At 32.2% G+C, this 18,414-nt stretch overlaps 6 protein-coding genes and 1 non-coding gene across 9 annotated transcripts; 4 read left to right on the top strand and 3 right to left on the bottom strand.

The window, feature by feature from the left end:
* Positions 1–976: 976 nt before the first annotated feature.
* Positions 977–3,816, bottom strand: CDF2 (cycling DOF factor 2). 3 transcript variants are annotated; one of them, NM_001344299.1, is made up of 3 exons: positions 3,361–3,788; positions 1,735–2,941; positions 977–1,432 (listed from the first exon to the last, which is right to left on the bottom strand). In NM_001344299.1, exons 1-2 carry the CDS (start codon positions 3,592–3,594, stop codon positions 1,802–1,804), a joined length of 1,374 nt encoding a protein of 457 aa, NP_001318708.1. In that variant the 5' UTR covers positions 3,595–3,788; the 3' UTR covers positions 977–1,432; positions 1,735–1,801. The 3 variants fall into 3 exon arrangements, with proteins under 3 accessions (NP_001318708.1, NP_851106.1, NP_568567.1); NM_123328.2 differs by lacking the exon at positions 977–1,432 and adding an exon at positions 1,470–1,526; NM_180775.3 differs by having other exon boundaries at positions 1,114–2,941; positions 3,361–3,816.
* Positions 3,817–6,397: 2,581 nt separating this feature from the next.
* On the bottom strand, positions 6,398–7,389 carry DAU2 (transmembrane protein, putative (DUF679)). Its single transcript, NM_123327.2, has one exon. It carries the CDS (start codon positions 7,247–7,249, stop codon positions 6,515–6,517), a length of 735 nt encoding a protein of 244 aa, NP_198781.1. The 5' UTR covers positions 7,250–7,389; the 3' UTR covers positions 6,398–6,514.
* Positions 7,390–8,833: 1,444 nt separating this feature from the next.
* On the top strand, positions 8,834–9,122 carry AT5G39645 (Defensin-like (DEFL) family protein; the record flags this gene model as incomplete). The annotated part of the gene is made up of 2 exons (NM_001085214.1): positions 8,834–8,891; positions 8,995–9,122. 2 exons carry the CDS (start codon positions 8,834–8,836, stop codon positions 9,120–9,122), a joined length of 186 nt encoding a protein of 61 aa, NP_001078683.1.
* A 122-nt stretch (positions 9,123–9,244) lies between these two features.
* On the top strand, positions 9,245–9,475 carry AT5G39640 (Putative endonuclease or glycosyl hydrolase; the record flags this gene model as incomplete). Its single annotated transcript, NM_123326.1, has 1 exon — positions 9,245–9,475. One exon carries the CDS (start codon positions 9,245–9,247, stop codon positions 9,473–9,475), a length of 231 nt encoding a protein of 76 aa, NP_198780.1.
* Positions 9,476–11,513: 2,038 nt separating this feature from the next.
* On the top strand, positions 11,514–11,924 carry MIR169c. The gene has a single exon (NR_143310.1). It is a non-coding gene; the product is annotated as a microRNA ath-MIR169c precursor (primary transcript).
* Positions 11,925–12,799: 875 nt separating this feature from the next.
* Positions 12,800–14,252, bottom strand: AT5G39630 (Vesicle transport v-SNARE family protein; the record flags this gene model as incomplete). Its single annotated transcript, NM_123325.1, has 5 exons — positions 12,800–12,922; positions 13,265–13,435; positions 13,522–13,698; positions 13,767–13,825; positions 14,159–14,252. 5 exons carry the CDS (start codon positions 14,250–14,252, stop codon positions 12,800–12,802), a joined length of 624 nt encoding a protein of 207 aa, NP_198779.1.
* Positions 14,253–16,731: 2,479 nt separating this feature from the next.
* Positions 16,732–18,348, top strand: RABG1 (RAB GTPase homolog G1; the record flags this gene model as incomplete). The annotated part of the gene is made up of 7 exons (NM_123324.1): positions 16,732–16,775; positions 16,868–16,894; positions 17,018–17,117; positions 17,190–17,336; positions 17,519–17,599; positions 17,683–17,831; positions 18,282–18,348. The coding sequence occupies 7 exons, from the start codon at positions 16,732–16,734 to the stop codon at positions 18,346–18,348; spliced, it is 615 nt and encodes a 204-aa protein (NP_568566.1).
* Between the last annotated feature and the right edge of the window lie 66 nt (positions 18,349–18,414).

Below are 18,414 nucleotides of genomic sequence, written 5' to 3'. Positions count from 1 at the left end.
AATTAAATGATATTAAATATTTTGGAAGTTTTATTTTAGTAACTAATTGTGTAGTTAATGTGGAGAGATTTAGGGAAGGTTGTTAAATGTCAAATATTTAATTCGAAGATTTTTTTTCTAATTATCAAAAACAAACATTAAAATTCAGTGGCAGCCATTGTAAATTATTTCCAACTACAAGATTTATTTCATAAAATGGCTGCAAAAATGTATATGTAGGTATAAGATGTTTTGACTAAAAACACGTAAATTAAGAAATATTTAAATTTTTAAAAATTTACCAATTATAAAAAAAACTGCACAATACAAATGATTATAAAATATTAATATATAATTTTCGTAGAAAGTTGAATACATCTTATAATATAAATTGGAAAAAAATCTCCAAAATATATATAGAAGGAGTATCTTTTTGGTTTTATAGGTTTTTTAGAGGTTTTATTTGTTTTCTAAACCAAATCGACATATTTTTGGTCATGGTTTGAATTGTTGTATTGTGTGGTTCAGTTCATTCTTACTAGTCTTGACAAATTTTGATACAAATTTCATATGAATACTTACTTTACTTTATGTAAAATATTCAGACGAAATTTCGTATAAATTTTGCAAGAGTAAGGCAGCGAGACAAACAAGTAGACTAAGAAAAACATAAAAAGCAAAGGAAAATTTCTTATAGCTAATTTCCACAATTAAGTAATCGTTTTCTCACCATAATCCGTGACTTGTTTGACCAAACGTAAGAAATCAATTAAACGATGACTAATTCAATAGTACTCTTATTGTTCTAGTCATGAAAAAGACTAACACGAATTTAATGTCACAATTGCAACTAATTTCCTTACTAAATTTCCTGGAAATTGCAACTGAACAAACAAGGTAGTGGCTTTCTTTTTCTTTTGGCGTTTTTCACAAACTTCTTCTATATTAATTTACTACTTATCTCTTAATATAGTATCAAAATGTTCTTTCATTGGTTGTTTTGGTCAATAGACGATAAATCTTCTGATATAGCTGACTTTGTCAATCCATTTAGTGTGGTTTCTTTAATATTTTTAATCCTAGATTATACAAATATCGAACCGTAGTTGGCAGCTTGCAATATCTTCTCTTCATGCATCTACCACATTGCTTTTGCTTATGTATGTTGTCAATAGACTCTCCATTCATGCATCAACCATGACCATTTGCTTGCAGTGAAGAAGCTGTGTTTGCGTTATTTTCGCAGTATTGGTGATCGCGGCTTGCTTTTTCGAGACTTGGTTCATGTCTTTGTTGGGTGATTTTTGGACTGGTTATAAGAATGACTACACATCTACTAAAGCAAACCTGATTTACCATGGTAAACACTTGACATCGCGGTCATCTAAGAAGTTGAAGACAGTGGTTCGCTCCTCCGCGGATGCCGAAAACAAGCTTGTTGCTGCCACTACTACTGAAGTCCAATAAGTTAGATCACTCTCAAGATTCTGAGAATCATACATCATGTGGATAACTATAAACGTTCCTTTAAACTTGTTTGAATTTGTCTGTGAACATACAATGTCATGATAGGGAAAATAAGTTATTCATGCAAGATACATTTATTTAACTACAGTTTTGAGGTTTTTTCATTTATGATACAACAAACTTTCACTCTGCAATCCAAAAACTACTTATCCCTCACTATGTCAACCATTATATATATATACACAAACATGTGTGTGTATATATAGCTATATGTACAAAAGGACTCACCTGCTTTCTTGGAACACAAGACTGAACCCAAAAACAATCAAATCAGCTGCTTAGATTCTTCTTCTTTCTATGAGCTCTCATGGAAGTTTGCTGACCTAGAAAGAGCAGCAGGATTCGCTTGCAACTCCGGTCTTCTTCCCGGAAGTCTTCCTTCAGAAAGACTGCTTTTTTCTTTGGTTGATGATCTGAAAGCTCCGAAAGTATCCGCATTTTCGTCTTTTTTGATCCCTAATGTTTCCCAGATGGAACTTTTAGCAGCTTCCTCTGGATCATCAATCCTCAGCGTCTTGGGAACCCACAAGCATCTCTCGGGTTTGCTTTTCTCCCTACCAAGTGACTCGGTTTCATCAAAAGCGGTTCCTGGTTCAGCAGCGTTCTCGTCACGTGAATGTTTACCTAGTGTAGGAGAATTTGGATTGGAACCAGATGGTGAATTGGGTTGTGGCATCCATGTGAAGCTGTTCCATGCCCCCGGTGAAACCCCCGGGCAGCTCCAGTAAGCCGGTGGAGGGTAAAACGGTAAAATCGTCCACGAAACTCCGTTCCAAGCGTAAGGCCAAGTTGGTGGTGGTCCTGGAAAGCATGGAACTTTTGGTAACGGGCTGACTGTTCCAGCTTCTTCGTTTGTCTGGTTTAACGGAACCGTAATCTTCAAGCCTTCATTGGGTTCTTGCAATACAGTTTGTGTCTTCAACAATGACTTCTCAACAAGATTCAATCCAGAAGCCATAGATTCACAAAGCACAGAATCAGAGCCAAAAGTGAGAAGATTTGCACCATTAGGATGTTGAAGATCAGTTCTCGCCACCTTCTGCATAGCTTCCGCAGATGTTATACTTACATGACGGTTATAATGAGAAGCTGGACTCTTATTCTTACGTCTCCCAGCACCAACCGGAACATTCCTCATCGTTCCACCAGCTGTCCAATATCTCTGACATTTCTTGCAGAAATGGCGAGGTTGGTTAACATTATAGTTGTTGTAGTAACAGAACTTGGTTTCCATGCTGTTACATCGCGGACACGGTAGAATCTTATCAGGTTTCTTTAACTTCCCCTCTTGAGAGCAAGCAGTACCACCTGACTCTTCATTCGTCTTTGCAGCTTTTGTTGTTTCCGTTTTTTCAGTTATACCCGATGTAGTAGTAGTAACATCATTAGATTCATTCCTCAATGACTCTTCCTGACACTCACTATCTTTTTCTTCCTGAAGAATAACATAAGAACCAGAGTCAGATCGTTGTTATGTATCCTAATCAAACAAACAACAAACAGAAGCTAGAAGCTACAGGGATCAAAGACTTGATTCCAATCACAGAGAAGCTAAAACCCTGAAAAGTTCTTAAGCAAATCAATATCAAAACCTATAACCATCAATCAAAACCAAATGGAACTAATTAAGATCTCAAATCACTTTATAACAAAAGGAAAAAAAAAAACTCATTTGAGAATCCAGATTTACAATTTTCGAATCCCCAAAAGCTCTGAAAACCTAGTTCTTACATAAACAAACCAAAAATCATAACTTTATCAATAAAACTAAGATTTGACCAATCTAACATAAACCCATCAATCATTTCCATTTAACAAATCAAAATCAATTCACAAGTTCCAAAAAAAACTAACCTTTTTATCAGTCTCGCTCTCTCCTCCACCATCACCAACATCATCACCTTCTTCTCGTCCTAAACCGGAATCACCCATCTCTTCATCATCATCATCGCCGGTACACGAATCTGATAACCGAACAGGAATCTGAGTTTCGGTTAAAAATCCGGTATAGCTAGAAGAAGAATCAACAACACCAAGCTCAGGTAAAGGAATCGTCTTTCCAAAGAGCTTAATCGCCGGATCAGCCATGGTAATGATTCCTTTTCACTTCTTTCTTTCTTTCTTCTCCAGCGAGCAAAAAGCGGAAACTTTTTGAGAAGACAGAGGAAAAAAGTTCCAATTTTTATTTGTTTAAAAGAGAGAGAGAAACGACTGTCTTGTTATCGGTGGTTGTCTGAGTTTTGATTTCTAGATTTGTTAATTGGGAATGCTTTTTTGTCTTTGCGAGAGAGAAAGAAAAAAGATTTACAGATTTTGCTTTTTGGGTTTGTGATCTTTCGAATTGTACAACCTTTTGATTCGCCCAGAGTGCCACGTCATCACACGTGAGGATTCTTAGCCACAAGTTTATTTTTGTTTTTGTGGACTTTTTTTTTTCTCTTTTTCGTCTCTTTTTGGCTTTCTTTTTATTTTCCTTTTCAATCTGGTCAGTGGTCAGCACTTTTTTTTACTTTTACTTTTCTTTTCATTTTTAACTTTTTTATTTTAAAAGTCTGAATTTTTTTAAATTAATGTAAAAATGGTTGATTAAAGGCCATTTAACTTCTAATTTACATGTTTTCTAATTCTAACTATGTCAATAAATTTTTTGTTACCCACACATTTATTAAAAAATTACTGTTTATAAATGAAATTTCAGAAGAAAAAACAAACTTTAGAGTAACAAACAAAAAACATATTTAAAACCTTGAAACACTTTTTAATTCCTAGCTTTCTATAATAGCCATATCCATGGAAAACAATATCATGATTAGATTTGGAGAGAAAGAAAAAAAAAACATATTTATGAAAGAAACAAATTACATGATATAAACATTAATTTTCTCATTTTTAAAGAACTAAGAAGATCCAACAAAAAATTAAAATACTAAAAAAATATAGTATTTTATCCCCAAAAAAACCAATCTTTGTCTTCAAACAAATCCATTTTACAGATTGATACTCCTTGTGTTCTTTTTTCTTTGATTTTTTAGGAAAAACACAAATATTAAGAAAACATATTAAATGTTGCTTTTAAATGTATTATTCTTTGTAATTTATAATTTTCAATAACTCTAAACCAATGATATTCAATAATTCTTATTGAAGTTTACAATTTATCAATTATAACTAAATAAATATTGCATTGAAAACCAAAAAATCAATCTTTTTGAAACAATTTTTTTCTAGAAAATCAAAAAAAAAAAACAAAAGGAGTATGTGTTTTTTTACGCTGATAATAATAGTCATTTAGTTACAGTTTTAGCTTGGTACTTGTAGGAAAAATAAATTAACATTGAAATCACTTTCTTTTTTTTAAATGAAGCTACAAGTATTTACTATATAGTGGATCTTCAGTTTCTTTCCTCTTTTTTGCCTATATTCTTGTCATAAAATCTTCAACATATCAGAGATACGTGGCTGTAATAAGTCGATGTTAGAAGTTGTGGTTACTAATGAACGCCAAGTCGATTTGGAAAAAGTGCAATATTGTGGATAAGAAGTAATTGAACGCCAAGTCTAACATTGAAAAAGTGCAATTATGTGGATAAGTATATAGTACCTTTATTTCAGACCACCCCAAATCACAAATATATACTATATAATAAAGTTTTTTCATTACATTTATTATATTATCCCCACTTGGAGGCACGACTGATAAAGATTCTTAGGAAACATATTTTATCATTTTTCGACTGTTTCCCCGAACTAAAGAAACGTTATTTGAGTTTTGTTTTATTAAAATTAGCATTTTTCGTATAAAAACAAGTCTCGTTGATATATCACATGACTTGAACATTCTCGAATTAGAACTTGAATGAACTATATTGTAAAAAAAAAAAAAAAAAAGAACTTGAATGAACTATATTGTAAAAAAAAAAAAAAAAAGAACTTGAATGAACTATATTGTAAAAAAAAAAAAAAAAGAACTTGAATGAACTATATTGTAAAAGCTGGCTAAGTTCATTAAGTGACTCTTGGTGAAAACGGAGAATTTTTGCTTAATGAAAACATGGTGATCAAATTTCGAATATTACAATACAAGATTGATTCGAATAAATTTTCATATCGTTACTAGGAAAAACAAAACTCCATTTCATTATTGCTAATTGGGTAGACTTTTTATCTTCGTATTTATAGAAAATTTGTAGATCAAGTTATGTGTTTATGTAGATAATTTTACTGGCTAATCAATAAAATTAAGAATTTTCTTTTCATACTGATGAATTTTCTGACATGATATCAAAGCATAACCATATAAATACTAGTATTTTGGTTTGTTCGATCCCTCACATATTTGAAATTTCTTCTTCTTCTCTTTTTTCTTCTTTCTTCCAATCTTATATTTTGTCACTTTTCTTCTTGTTAGTCTTTGATAACGCTGGTTCTTTGTAGAATTGCGGGATATGAACAAGGGACCTTCTCGTCTTCTTGACTATGTTGATATCTTTGAAAGAGTGCCGAAACAAGGAACGTGTTATGAAAAAAAATCACTTTTTAATCCTATCAATTCATCAGAAACTGAAGACAATGAACACTTATACAACTCAGGGGTTGATAAGCTCAAATCTAAAGAACTCATAATCTAATCTAAATAAAATAGATACAAAACACAACGTGGAGATTAAGACTTTGGGCCAACATGACATGCCTACACAACAAAAAGGACAAAGCCCACGCGGACTCTTTTTTTTTTTTTTGGCCTCCACTACATCACGGACTCAATTGGTAATTAATTGCATAGTTTGAGATCTTAACAAAAAAAGTACTGCATTGAGGAAGCTTTTACTAACGTCATAATGTACTCCTCCTATCAAACAAGTCTAGATAGAATCAACACAACATTTTATTTAACAATACAATAGATAAAAATAGTAGAACATTGGAGTTTAAATCAGATAATCTAAATTACAAGGAAAATACGAAATAGATACTAAAACAAACCAAAAAACAGAAAAGTGAAAATAAATTAACCAGTCATGCAACCAACACCATATCGAGTGGTCGGAAAAACAAGAAACAAAGCACTACAAACAATTCCAACCATTATTGGAAAACTCTCCATAACTTGATCCATCTCTTTCTCTTTCCCTGGAAACAAACATCCCGTGACTCTTCGATCCGAAAACGCAATCGCCATAAACACCAAAACGCTCATCACTGCATGAACAAAGTCATTAACCGTCAACTTATACCTATCATCAGTCACCGGAATCTCTGCCTCCGCTATAACATCTCCGCCACCAAACTCTGGAGGCGGCGGTTTCATGAACACCGCGAGTCCACGTGGCGTCACGAAACCGTAGTAGATCTTCCCATCGGATGCTTTGAAACTGTCGGTAAAATGGAAGAAGAAACAAGACATTGCGCAAAGAAGCAAGAGGAGATGAATCATGAGTGTGTTGATTCCGTTACAGTCTCCGTCACGGTATATTGATGGAAGAACCATTTCGAACATCAAGAGTGTTCCTGTCGGAAGGAAGTTGACGAGCATTGATGTCTTCGAAACCGTTTTTTGAACTCCTTGCGCCACCATGCGACGTTTTCGACCTCTTCCTCCTCCAGCGGCGGCTCCTGACGGGAGGGAAGGCAATGAAGAGATTAAGACGGGTTTTGGTGAACGAGAAGGTGGTGATGGTGATGGTTTTTGCGGCGGAGTCGCCGTGTAAACTCTGATTCCGACGCTTTCCTCTGTTTTCTCCATTTTCGTGTGTTTCTCTCTGTTTTTTTCTTTTGTGATTTACCAGTTTTTCGTATGTTGTGTTAAATGGTTTAATGGAGAATGAGATTTTTGTATTTATTTTTCAAATCGCGGCGGTTATTGACGGTTATAGAGTTTCATCGGACGACGGTTTATGTGGGAAAGGTTTTAGAATTCTTGCTCTCTCTGATAACAAGCCACGTGGAACAAATGAAATTAGTGTAAATGGGCTTGAAGTCCATGAATTGGCCCAAGCCATGTGTTTCTTAAAGAAAATTTCCGCAAGTTATTATTCTATCAAATGAAACATTACTTAAGAGATGATGTATTTGTCTCTAATACTTTTCCGGTGGATTTGGGTAAAAGGAAATCCCTCATTTACGGACAAACCATATTTGGGCTTGATTAAAAAAAATTAGCTATGGCAGAACTGCCCTTTCAAGGAACAAGGCTTGGGCCACTTATGAAGCCCATTTATACGAATTTCATTGGTTCCACGGTTTTTGTTCATCAGTGAAAAAAAAAAAAAAAAACTAGCTAATAAACTTTAATTTTTATTTATATGTTCTTATCAGTTGATCCGATCTTTTCCGATAGAATCGCATCCAAGTGTTTTGGGGTGGATTTCTTAATTATCTGAACCATTTAAATCCATAGGATATAAAGTCTAGTTAAATCGATAAAGTTAATTAATAAAGAGATGCTAGAATCGAGTTGTTATTACAATTAGTTTCTAAAAACATGTGAAAATATGTTGATAAGTATACAAACACATATTAAAATTTCTATAAAATAATTTATAAAAGAAAAATCAGTTTAAGCATATTTTCGTAGTTACTTAGATACAACTTGAACAATATTTCAATCATGATTTTTTTTTTTTTTTTGCAACTACTGATATTCACTCCCTTAGACAAAGTCTAGGTTGAAAGCAAACAAAGAGTCCTTCGCAAGAGAATTAATTTGATAGACATTATATATAGTGAAGATCAACATTTTCCTTGGATTAAATGCGCGTAAATAGAATGTATATTTTTCTTTTTTTTCTATTAGAATCCCATATCAGTATTTGTTTTTTTTTAATTAGACAAATCTATTTATTGCCCATTGATTTTGGAATTTGTAGAAGATGTATGTTTGATATATTTCACAAAGAGATATTGAGCTTGTTTATATACAAGTAGTAGGCGCGTGAGCCTCAAGATTATGCAATAAGTATAATTTCCTAAACTAGTGAATTGGAATATTGAGAAATGAATGAGTATCTAATCATATCTCTTGACAGAATAAACCCTTAGAAAATAATTGTTTGCTTTACCTTGCAAATTACCAAATACGTTTATCTAAATAAGTCATGTATATCTTGTAATAATGTAGTCAAAGTTGGAATCTAATCTTTTTGGAAACATGTTTTTAATTTGGTTGACCAAATATATTGTATTCCTTACTAATGTTAATTTGAAGGATCGCTTGAATAGAGTTAGAGTTCTAATTATAAATACGAAACAACTCTTTCTTCATTCTCATTCAAATACAAAAATATCAAAAATTCGTAATCTTTTGATTTAACAAAGAAAAAAGAGAAAGATGGTTAAAACAAATGTTGTCTCTTTTGTTTTATTTGCTGCTATTGTGCTATGTATAGGTATGTTTTTTTTTTGTATTTAGTACTAAAGCGTTAATGTTTTGTCATGTAGTTTTGATGTTGGAAAATCAATTCACATGATATTTTTTTTGATTAAATGTAGGATCCATTCAAATAAATGGACAAAAACACATTGCACCGTGGATATCTGAAGAAAAATCGATATGTTGTAGAGAACATCCGAGTCTTGGAAGGTGTCTTCCAGGCATTGATGATAGGCCACGAATCTGAGCCCATATAAAACAGCCACTAGTATCGGTAAACATGTGTAACTTGCCCTATTCCGCCGCACCATCCATCGGTCGGTGATTTCATCTGAGTAAAGAAGCGATTTGTTAATCCGAATTTTGAGGATGACTGATATTTGTATGTTGAAAACCATGGATTCAAGAAATACGAACGAGGCGAAGCAGGAGCCAAAAACGATGGTGTGGTGGGACATCAACAGCTGTCCGGTTCCCGATGGTTATGATGCTAGAATGGTCGCTCACTCTATAGAATCGGAGTTGAAGAAGGCAGGCTACCCTGGTCCTCTCACAATCACTGCCATTGGCTACCTTAACACTCCTCTTATGTGTATGTAGCATTGTTCCAAATTTGTGCATTTGTATAGTACTGTTCAAATTATTTTTTAAAGACACCTGAATGATTCTTTAATTAAAATTTACGAATTTGGTAATTTATTTCTAATGTTATATATGTATTTCATTTTTATATTATTTTTGTTAACCACACATTAATTATATATAATAAAAAACTCCATTGGAGATTTCTTTTATACAACACGATATTTTTTTCCTACGTATGTACAAAGTTTCAAGTTAAATTCAGATGGTATAATCAGATAATTATTCCAATATGTAACATGCTCAAGTGAATACATATTTTACCATAAGAATACATATTAAACTCAATATGTAACATCATATTAATGTTTTAAACTCATTGGAGATGCTCTAAAGTTTTCAAAAGATTAATTAATAATATTTTTTCCAAAATTGAAAAGTAGGAGGGAAGGGGCCATTATTTACCATTTATAACTTCATCACTAGCCATTAGGATATTGCTATCGCATGATCAACATTTATTTAGTTGCAAATAGTGATTAATTTTAAAATTGACTAAATCATCTATTGATGGCAGTAGTTGCAGATTGCAATCGACGTGGGTCACAATCTTTTCAGTTTTATCCCAAAACCAAAATAAATCACTCTTTAATCTTCGAATTAAGACATTTAAATGTCGTAGATTGTTACATTTACTAATAAATCAATTATTTTATAGAACTTTAGAGAACAAGAAAATGACTATACTGATATGATTAGGATTCTGTGATTGGAAGGAATATCCACCTCAACCATCACAAGTAACGATCTGATCGATCCTATAACAACGTTTAATGCTTTATGAACTACCAAAAAGAAAAAAACAACAATACACGAGATTAAGAAATGTTATAATGTAGAAGATGTATATATAGTTATGTTTATTTAAATTTTGATCAGAAGATAGTCAAATCATTTTTTTTATTAACAATTGCATTACTATACTTTTTTTTTTTTTTTTTTTTTCGCCTTGCGTTACTATACTTTGAGAACCCGAAGCATTGCAATATACAACAGACGAAACAGCAGTGTTGCAGAAAAAGGATATACGATTGCTTTCTAGAGAAAATCATCCCAGTGAAACATGAACAGTGGACAAGGAGCTAAAACTAAAAGAGAAAGAAAAAATAATGTAGTTGTACTTTCTATTGGTTGAAATGTGAGTTATTAAATTAAATATGTAAAAGTGTACTTGTATGATAAAGACTTCACATAACTCGATAACTTATTCAAGTACACACTTCCTTCTTTATACCATTGTCAGTACTTCCCTTAAATAGTATACAAATGTACTATTTTTTCTTTTCAATTCTCCACTGGTTAGAGTTGTGTACCCATTTCAATGTTTATAAGAAAACATATCAGTTGAAATTCATTTTAGATTGCAAGAGAACTAAAGTTTGGTTTGTCTATCATATATCAGTATATTATGATTTATGACGTGACAAGTTTTTATTACAAGAGAAAAAAAAAGTTAAGTTTAGTAAAATAGAAGGTCATGAGTATACTAAAGATTAATTTTTTCGTTCTTTGGTTGGTTAGTTTGAATAATATTACAAAAACAACCAGAATAAATTCATGTGCATATATAGTATAATAGTAAAGTTCCTCATACGTGCATTATATATCCACCTTTCATTGCTGGGATTAAATCTATAATATAGCATGATTCATGCCTCTCTCGAGGAATTAGAATATAAACTTATAATATATTGAAGACTAATTATGAACATATAAAACTGTCATAAATGTACGAAGCTATTGGAAGACGAGCCTATGCAGCAAAGCCAAAACATTAATGAGCAATTGGAAACTGGTAGAAAGATCTATAAGTACGATACACCTTATACTTCAAGAGAGCAAGACAATGCCACATACAAACTTGAAAGATCTCTTCATCTTTTCTCCAAATGTTTTTTTTTCGTTTGCTATTTATCTCCACAATTCTTGGAACAAAAACTACATTCACAAACGAGAGAATTTTCACAACACCTCTTTTGCTCTCATTTTTTTTTTTTCGTCCATTATGAGTATTAATTATGGTTAGGGAATCTTACAGAATGAAAATGAAGGTGTGAATGGATTGTCTCATCTAAAGCCTTGAATGTGGGAAAAAGGCCATTGTTGTTCAGCCAAGGATGACTTGCCGGTAGCTTGTATTATGATTACTCTATATTCGATTTATATTATGGAGATGATGGTTTATATATATTTACTTATCTACATAGTTTTAGTTGATTTTTTTTCGTACGTAATATAATACGAAAAAGTATTTACTTATTTATATATGTGTGTTGGGGCAAGAAGTGTAACCAAGCTAGCCCGGCAAGTCATCTATGGCTATGCAACTGTCTCTTCCTCTCATTCTAGGCTTACGATGACACGTAAAAAATCCCAAATATCACTAATATGATATGAATATGGATGACTTATTTTATGGGGATGGTCTAATATAATGAGACTTAAACTTTATATTTTGAGTCATTATTTGTTGATATATCTATTTTGGTTTAAACAAATTCATTTTTTCTCAATTTTGTTTAAGTCCCTTAAACTATATGTGGATTTAATTTCTAGGTCTATTACATTATTGGTTGAGATGCTAAAGTAGAGCAAGTTTATAAAGTTTATTTATTTAGTTACTTATCTATTCATTTCTTTACATTACATATATACATTATATATGATTGTACAATGAAATGTTTCGTTCTAACTTTTTGTTCTTTCTTTATTAACAGCTAAGATATAGTACAATGTCAAAATTCAACTTCGGCTCAACATGTAGGAAAGTACTACTGTTATGTCGGTTAATATTATTATCGTTATTTATTTATTTATATGTTCTTATTCACATTGATCTGGTGAACCACCCATTTGTCATTTGAATACAAGATTTGACCACATATATAAATTGTTAAGAGTTTAGTTTGCTCCAATCTTATTTTATTTTTATTTCTAAAATAGAAATCTATTACATTTCTAAAATAGAAATCTATTGCGAATCGTGTCACAATCATATGAAATACTATTACTAATTTTGAAAACAAATTTTTGTGTAATAAAATATTTAGAAAAAAATATTCCAAAATAACGTATGGAAATTCTAGTTTTGGATCGGATATATGAAGAATAAACAAGAGTTATTTCATATTTGATTAACGAAGACAAGTCAAGAATGCAACAGGAAGCAAAAGAAAGAACTTCACACAAACAGATAATAGAAGAATAAATCCACGATTCACAAGTGAACACAACAATTGTTCAGAATCCGAGATCAGGTTAGGAAGCGCATGCATGCAAGGCTTACTTGACGAGTTTGAATAAAAAGTAAATGATAATTGGTGCAGTCACAGTAAAAAATTCCTTGATCTTTATGCTTCTCACGATTGACCGGCTCTCTTTGACAGTATCATCTATCTCATGAAGCTGTAACAACGTTATAACATTGGTTAAAGCAATACCAAGCAAAAAGATCATCTCAAACTATTTGAAAAGCTACTAGTTATTATATTCATACAAAAATAAATAATATATATATATATATATATCTAATGAATCAATGAATATGAAATAAGAGAAAAGTCTTGTTCAAATTCACTAGGTTTTAGCCCAGTCGATGATGTCGTAGATAAAGAAAAGTAGTCTACTTCATGGAAGATCCCTAAATAATCATTTTATTTGCCACTTAGTTCAATTCACCTTGTTGGGATATTGAAAAATATATAGTTTCAAAAACTAGAGGACCTATTAAGTAAGAGAAAAGTCTACCATAGCTTGGCTGTTTTGGAGAGACTCTTTCTGCCTTTGCAAGTTCTCGAGTATTGAAATACCAATATTTTCAGTCTCCAGCAGTTTTCTTTGACTGTCCTTAATCATCTCTCTAGTTCGAACCAAACCCTCGGTTGATTTCATCAATCTTGATCTTTGATCAGCTAAATCCTTAACTCAATAAAAATATACCAAAATGTGTTTTACTAGCAAGATCAAGATTATATTAGATTGAACAAAACCATGTCCTTACATACCGCCTTTTCAGCTTCAAGAACTTCTTCTCGAGTAGTAACTTTCAAGTTTTCAGATGTGTTCCTCTTGATTTCATTTCTCAATCTTTTTAGACTCGATTTGGATTCCTTTAATTTTTCAAGAAGGATGGATTTGATATTGGGTGGAAGGTTACTTGCTGCATGATCCATTTTCGAAATCTAGTGAAATAAAAGGCAGAGAATCATCATAGGGGAAACATAGATAGAATACTTCTATATCCACATACCAATTTTTCTGCATTTTCCAGATCATATGTTATTTCGGACAGCTTCTCCTTCTTCTCTCCTGTAAATTAGTAAAGTATCATCTATGTATCTTAGGCTAGGCAAAAAATGGACTAAAAAATGATGATAATTTAAAAGATACAATACCACATCAAACCCAAACCAAAACATCTCTAAAAGATTGTGTATCTTTTTTTTTTCTACACTTCTCTAAGAAAACATTTTAGTTTTCAAGATCATTAATTCAAGTATCCATGAAGGAGAGGAGACTCTAATTTAATTAACTTCCTCTGTTCTCCTAGTTTGAAAAGATTATAGACTATAGTGATCGGTAAAACGTTTTGGTTATTAAAGAAAAAAAAAGAAGAGGAAGAGATTCGAGATATCAGTTTACCTCCTTTGAGAGAAAAAGCCAAGGAACACTTCTTTGAAAGATTTATGGAGAGCTCGCTATATTGCTGATCGTATTCGTGGAACACATTACTCATTGTGAAGAATCAGCAAACTTAGCGATGATGGAAACTCAATTCTCCTGCACGCAAACCTGATAGAAAAAGAAAAACATTTCATAGCTAGCTAAGATCACTATAGCCTAGACTAGACTACATAAATCGGAAATTATGAGAACAATCAGTAACCCAAAATCATCAATAAGATTATTGTACACAATGGGAATCAGAAGAAGACAGAATTAATATCAATGATTGTTGTCTAAAACAACCCTAAACCAAACTCAAACCCTAACATATTATGTGGTATGAAAGAAATAGAGAAATAGAAGCCACACAAAGTTAAATTCACCGACCTCAAGAGAAAATTTACAAATCATTTACGAGGTTTTCAGGTGATCATGGAACTTAAGGACTAGGCTGGAGCAGAAGCGAATTAAGCACAAAGCTTGGAATATTTCAATCTTTATGGAAAATTACTGATTTAAAAACCCCCAAGTTTTCGAATTATTCAAATAGTGTTTGACCTTTTTAATTGTTTAATTCTTCAGCTGAATATACGCTTGAAGTAACGCAACAAAAATAGACGTGGATGGTGATCCTTTTTTCAAATAGTTAAACTTTTCACTAAAGAGGCTTCTAGTGATTCTTCAGCTGAATATACACACCATGACTAATATAAGAGTCCTAAAAGAAGAGAAATTAAAGATTCTTGCCCCCAAAATTTCCGGATTATATTATCTAAAGATAGTTTCTATCGATCCATAGTCAAGCTGTCAAGGAGTGGTACATGATCGACCGATCCTGTTTTTCCTGTCCAGCCTCCTTATTAACTCACACGTTGTTTTATCCAAACTTTGTCCAAAAGCTTCAATCTTGAGCTAAGTAACATGTAACTTGGAAAACAACCAAAAGACGCGAAACGCACTTTGACTCGATAAGGACTAAAAGCAATGGTTAAATTTTTTGTAAAAATGTAACATACCAACTCCTCCGGATTAAGCTTTTGCTTGTTCTTAAGCACAAAACAAAGCATAAGGGAAGATATATACGTGAAAGTAAGTGCGGTTTGGCTAGCTCTCACTTTTGCTTTGCCTATGCTATAGCTGCCTTTGTGTCTAAGAAACACTCATTAGTGGATGTACTTCAATTTTCGCTCGGGCTCTCACTTCTATTTAATTTACTGATTTACTATTGATTATGGTTATGGAGAATTGTTTGGCGACACTATGTTTCTTTGGCGACAACAATGGATAACACGTCTTTCAAAACACAATGGATAATACACTAGTATTCGTTTTTCTGTCTTTAAAGATGAAAATTAAGCAAAATTGATAAAGTCATATTTCAGCAACTAGGAAAAAAAATGGTTTTAAATTAATGGGTAGATATATTCATATATATAATCCCGTCTATAACTGTTTTCGAATATTTTCGACTCCTTCTACTTCATAATTTAAATTTTCTTTGTTCTAAACCAAGTGGCATCATTTACTTCTTTTTTTTTTGGGCCAAGTGAATAATTTACTAACTACTCTAAAATTTAAACAAAGATACACTTGGCTTGATTACTTTATAGGTGTTAACAAATAAGTTTTGGCCCATCCCTGGGGTTGACGACCATAGTATTACTGAAGTTGTTGAATTCATCCTTCCTCAGCTCTGACTGTACTCCTATTTTTTAGTATATATTATATACTACTATGTTATTAGAAATGTCATGTTTTGAAATAAATATTAATGCAGTTGGTGTATATTCTTTTAGAAAAAACAAAAATCAATTGGTGTACATAAGTTGGGGATTTTATAATAGATGTTCATATTACCGAACTATGTCAAAATTACTCTCTTTTGAAATCGTGTGAACATGTCATTAATGATAAAGTATGCACTAATTTATTTGCTATTATTCATAATCGACTTACCATACATTTGATTTCCTATACTGCTATACATAATCCTTGCCAAAATAAAAATATAAATTGTCTTTATGCATAATAGTGGATATTGGTGATTGAATTTTCGTTGTAAAAAAAAATATTTCAATAAATGTTATATAATCATGTAAATTTAACTAACATACATTACGCATTGCTATTATTTTTTGACACCTATCAAAATTCTTGTGAAATACGTATCAATATTATATGATCATATAAAAACTTGTCAAAATTTAGTAAATTCAATCACACTTTTCAGGATGTGCTGAACTATATATATTTTAGTGTATATAATTCTTGTGAAACGTATTAAGATTTATATAATAAGATTTTCAAAAAGTAAAAAATATTTAGATTTTTGGGTTTGATTGCTGGCCTGGCAATGGCATAACGGTTCATAGTTTCATATAAGAGCCCGTTCTCTCTTCAAAATTAAAAATAATTAAAATTGATAGACAATGTCGTAGATGGTAGAAACAGTACAGTAGACTTCTTTGATTTCTGTCCAAAAACCCATAACTTGAAAATTTCAGAAATAGAATCAGGGAACAATCTCTGTAGACTTCTTTCGTGTGCTTATGGAAAAAACAAAGCTTAAGATCATTCTCCTCGGCGATAGCGGGTATACTAGTTAAAACTTTGTCTATTTTTCAAGATTTTCGAGACTTTCTCTTAAAAACTAGTGTTTTCCTTTCTTTCTAACTCTCTATGCAGGGTAGGCAAAACATCACTGTTGAAGCGGTATCCTCTTTAGATTGCACATTTCAATTTTTTTGGTTTCTGTTAAATCTTCGGCTTGCTATATTTTCGTTATCTCTTTCTATATCTTCCCATCGTTGTAAAAACCATAACTTGTGGCCGAAGATACAATGACAAGGATTTTAAGCAGCTACATAATTCTACAATATATGTAGATTTAGTCACCAAGGAGATTTGTATCGCAGAAAGACAAGTCATTTTACAAGTAAATATATTAATCCCTTACTCCACAAGTTAATCTTTTTTATTCAAAAACACTTTTTTTTCTTTCGCACAGATTTGGGATACTGCTGGACAAGAAAGATTTAAAAGTTTACCATCACGATTCTACCGAGACACAGATTGTTGTGTTCTCGTCTATGACGTGAATACTCTTAAAACCTTTGAATCTATCGACAACTGGCACGACGAGTTTATCAAACAGGTCGCAAAACCGTTTTTTTTTTTTAATATCTGAATTTCATAATCGAAAACCCTACATCTCCTAGAGACGGGATCCAAAACCGTCTCTTTGCTAGTTTCTGGCGGATAACATTACAGTTATCCTGTATTATATTGAGTACTTAATATCACTAGCTCTTACCTCAAACCCCTCATAATTTTCAGGCAAATCCTGAGACACCTACCAAGTTTCCTTTTGTTTTGATGGGCAACAAAACTGATGTAAACAATGGAAAACCCCGAGTTGTAAGATTGAGTACATATTCTCTAAAAACACCTTTTCTCTTGATCCATCTAAACTCTAATTTATGCGGGTTTATCTTACGCAGGTTGCAAAGGAGATAGCTGACCAATGGTGTGGATCAAAGGGGAATATAGTATACTTTGAGACTTCAGCAAAGGCAAAAATCAATGTTGAAGAAGCTTTTCTGGAGATAGCCAAAAAGGCTCTCACAAATGAGCGTCAAATTGATGATATGTGAGTGTATATATATAGATATTTTAGAACGGAAAAAAACTGACAAAAACTACTAAATTGAGTGATTTAAACCAACCGATGGACTAATTCTATGTTGGGGATAATTTATAAAATTAACTCGGTTAAACCACACGGAAGAAGTAACTTCCATGACCAAATTTGGGTTCAATATGTGTTCTTAGAAAGTTTTGTTAACTTTAATTAATGACTCCGGCAATTTCTAAAAGGTAAACATAGACCAAGAGCCTAACGTTGTGGAACTAGGGTCGTTTAGACCCTACCACGCAGGCATTGATTGTAGCTATGAGTTAGGGTTTGCATGCCAAATCATTAATCACTCAACGCCTGAACCACCATAAATTTGCTAAATTTTGTATCTCAACATTGGTTCATACGTCTCAACTTTTCTACTGTTATTCATTTTTTTTTTCATTTTTTTGTCTCTTTAAGGGAAAGATATAGAAGCGTCGTTCCAACAATAGAGAAGGAAACGCCGCGAAGCCGTTGTTCATGCTGAAATAAATATATATTGACATCAATTATCGACCATCATATGTTTTTTGTAAGAAAATTATTATATTAT

Source organism: Arabidopsis thaliana, chromosome 5 (genome assembly GCF_000001735.4).
Source record: "Arabidopsis thaliana chromosome 5, partial sequence".
In the NCBI taxonomy this organism is placed as follows: Eukaryota; Viridiplantae; Streptophyta; class Magnoliopsida; order Brassicales; family Brassicaceae; genus Arabidopsis; species Arabidopsis thaliana.
Note: the sequence above shows the minus strand (reverse complement) of the source record. Positions and strands in the feature narration are given on the sequence as shown.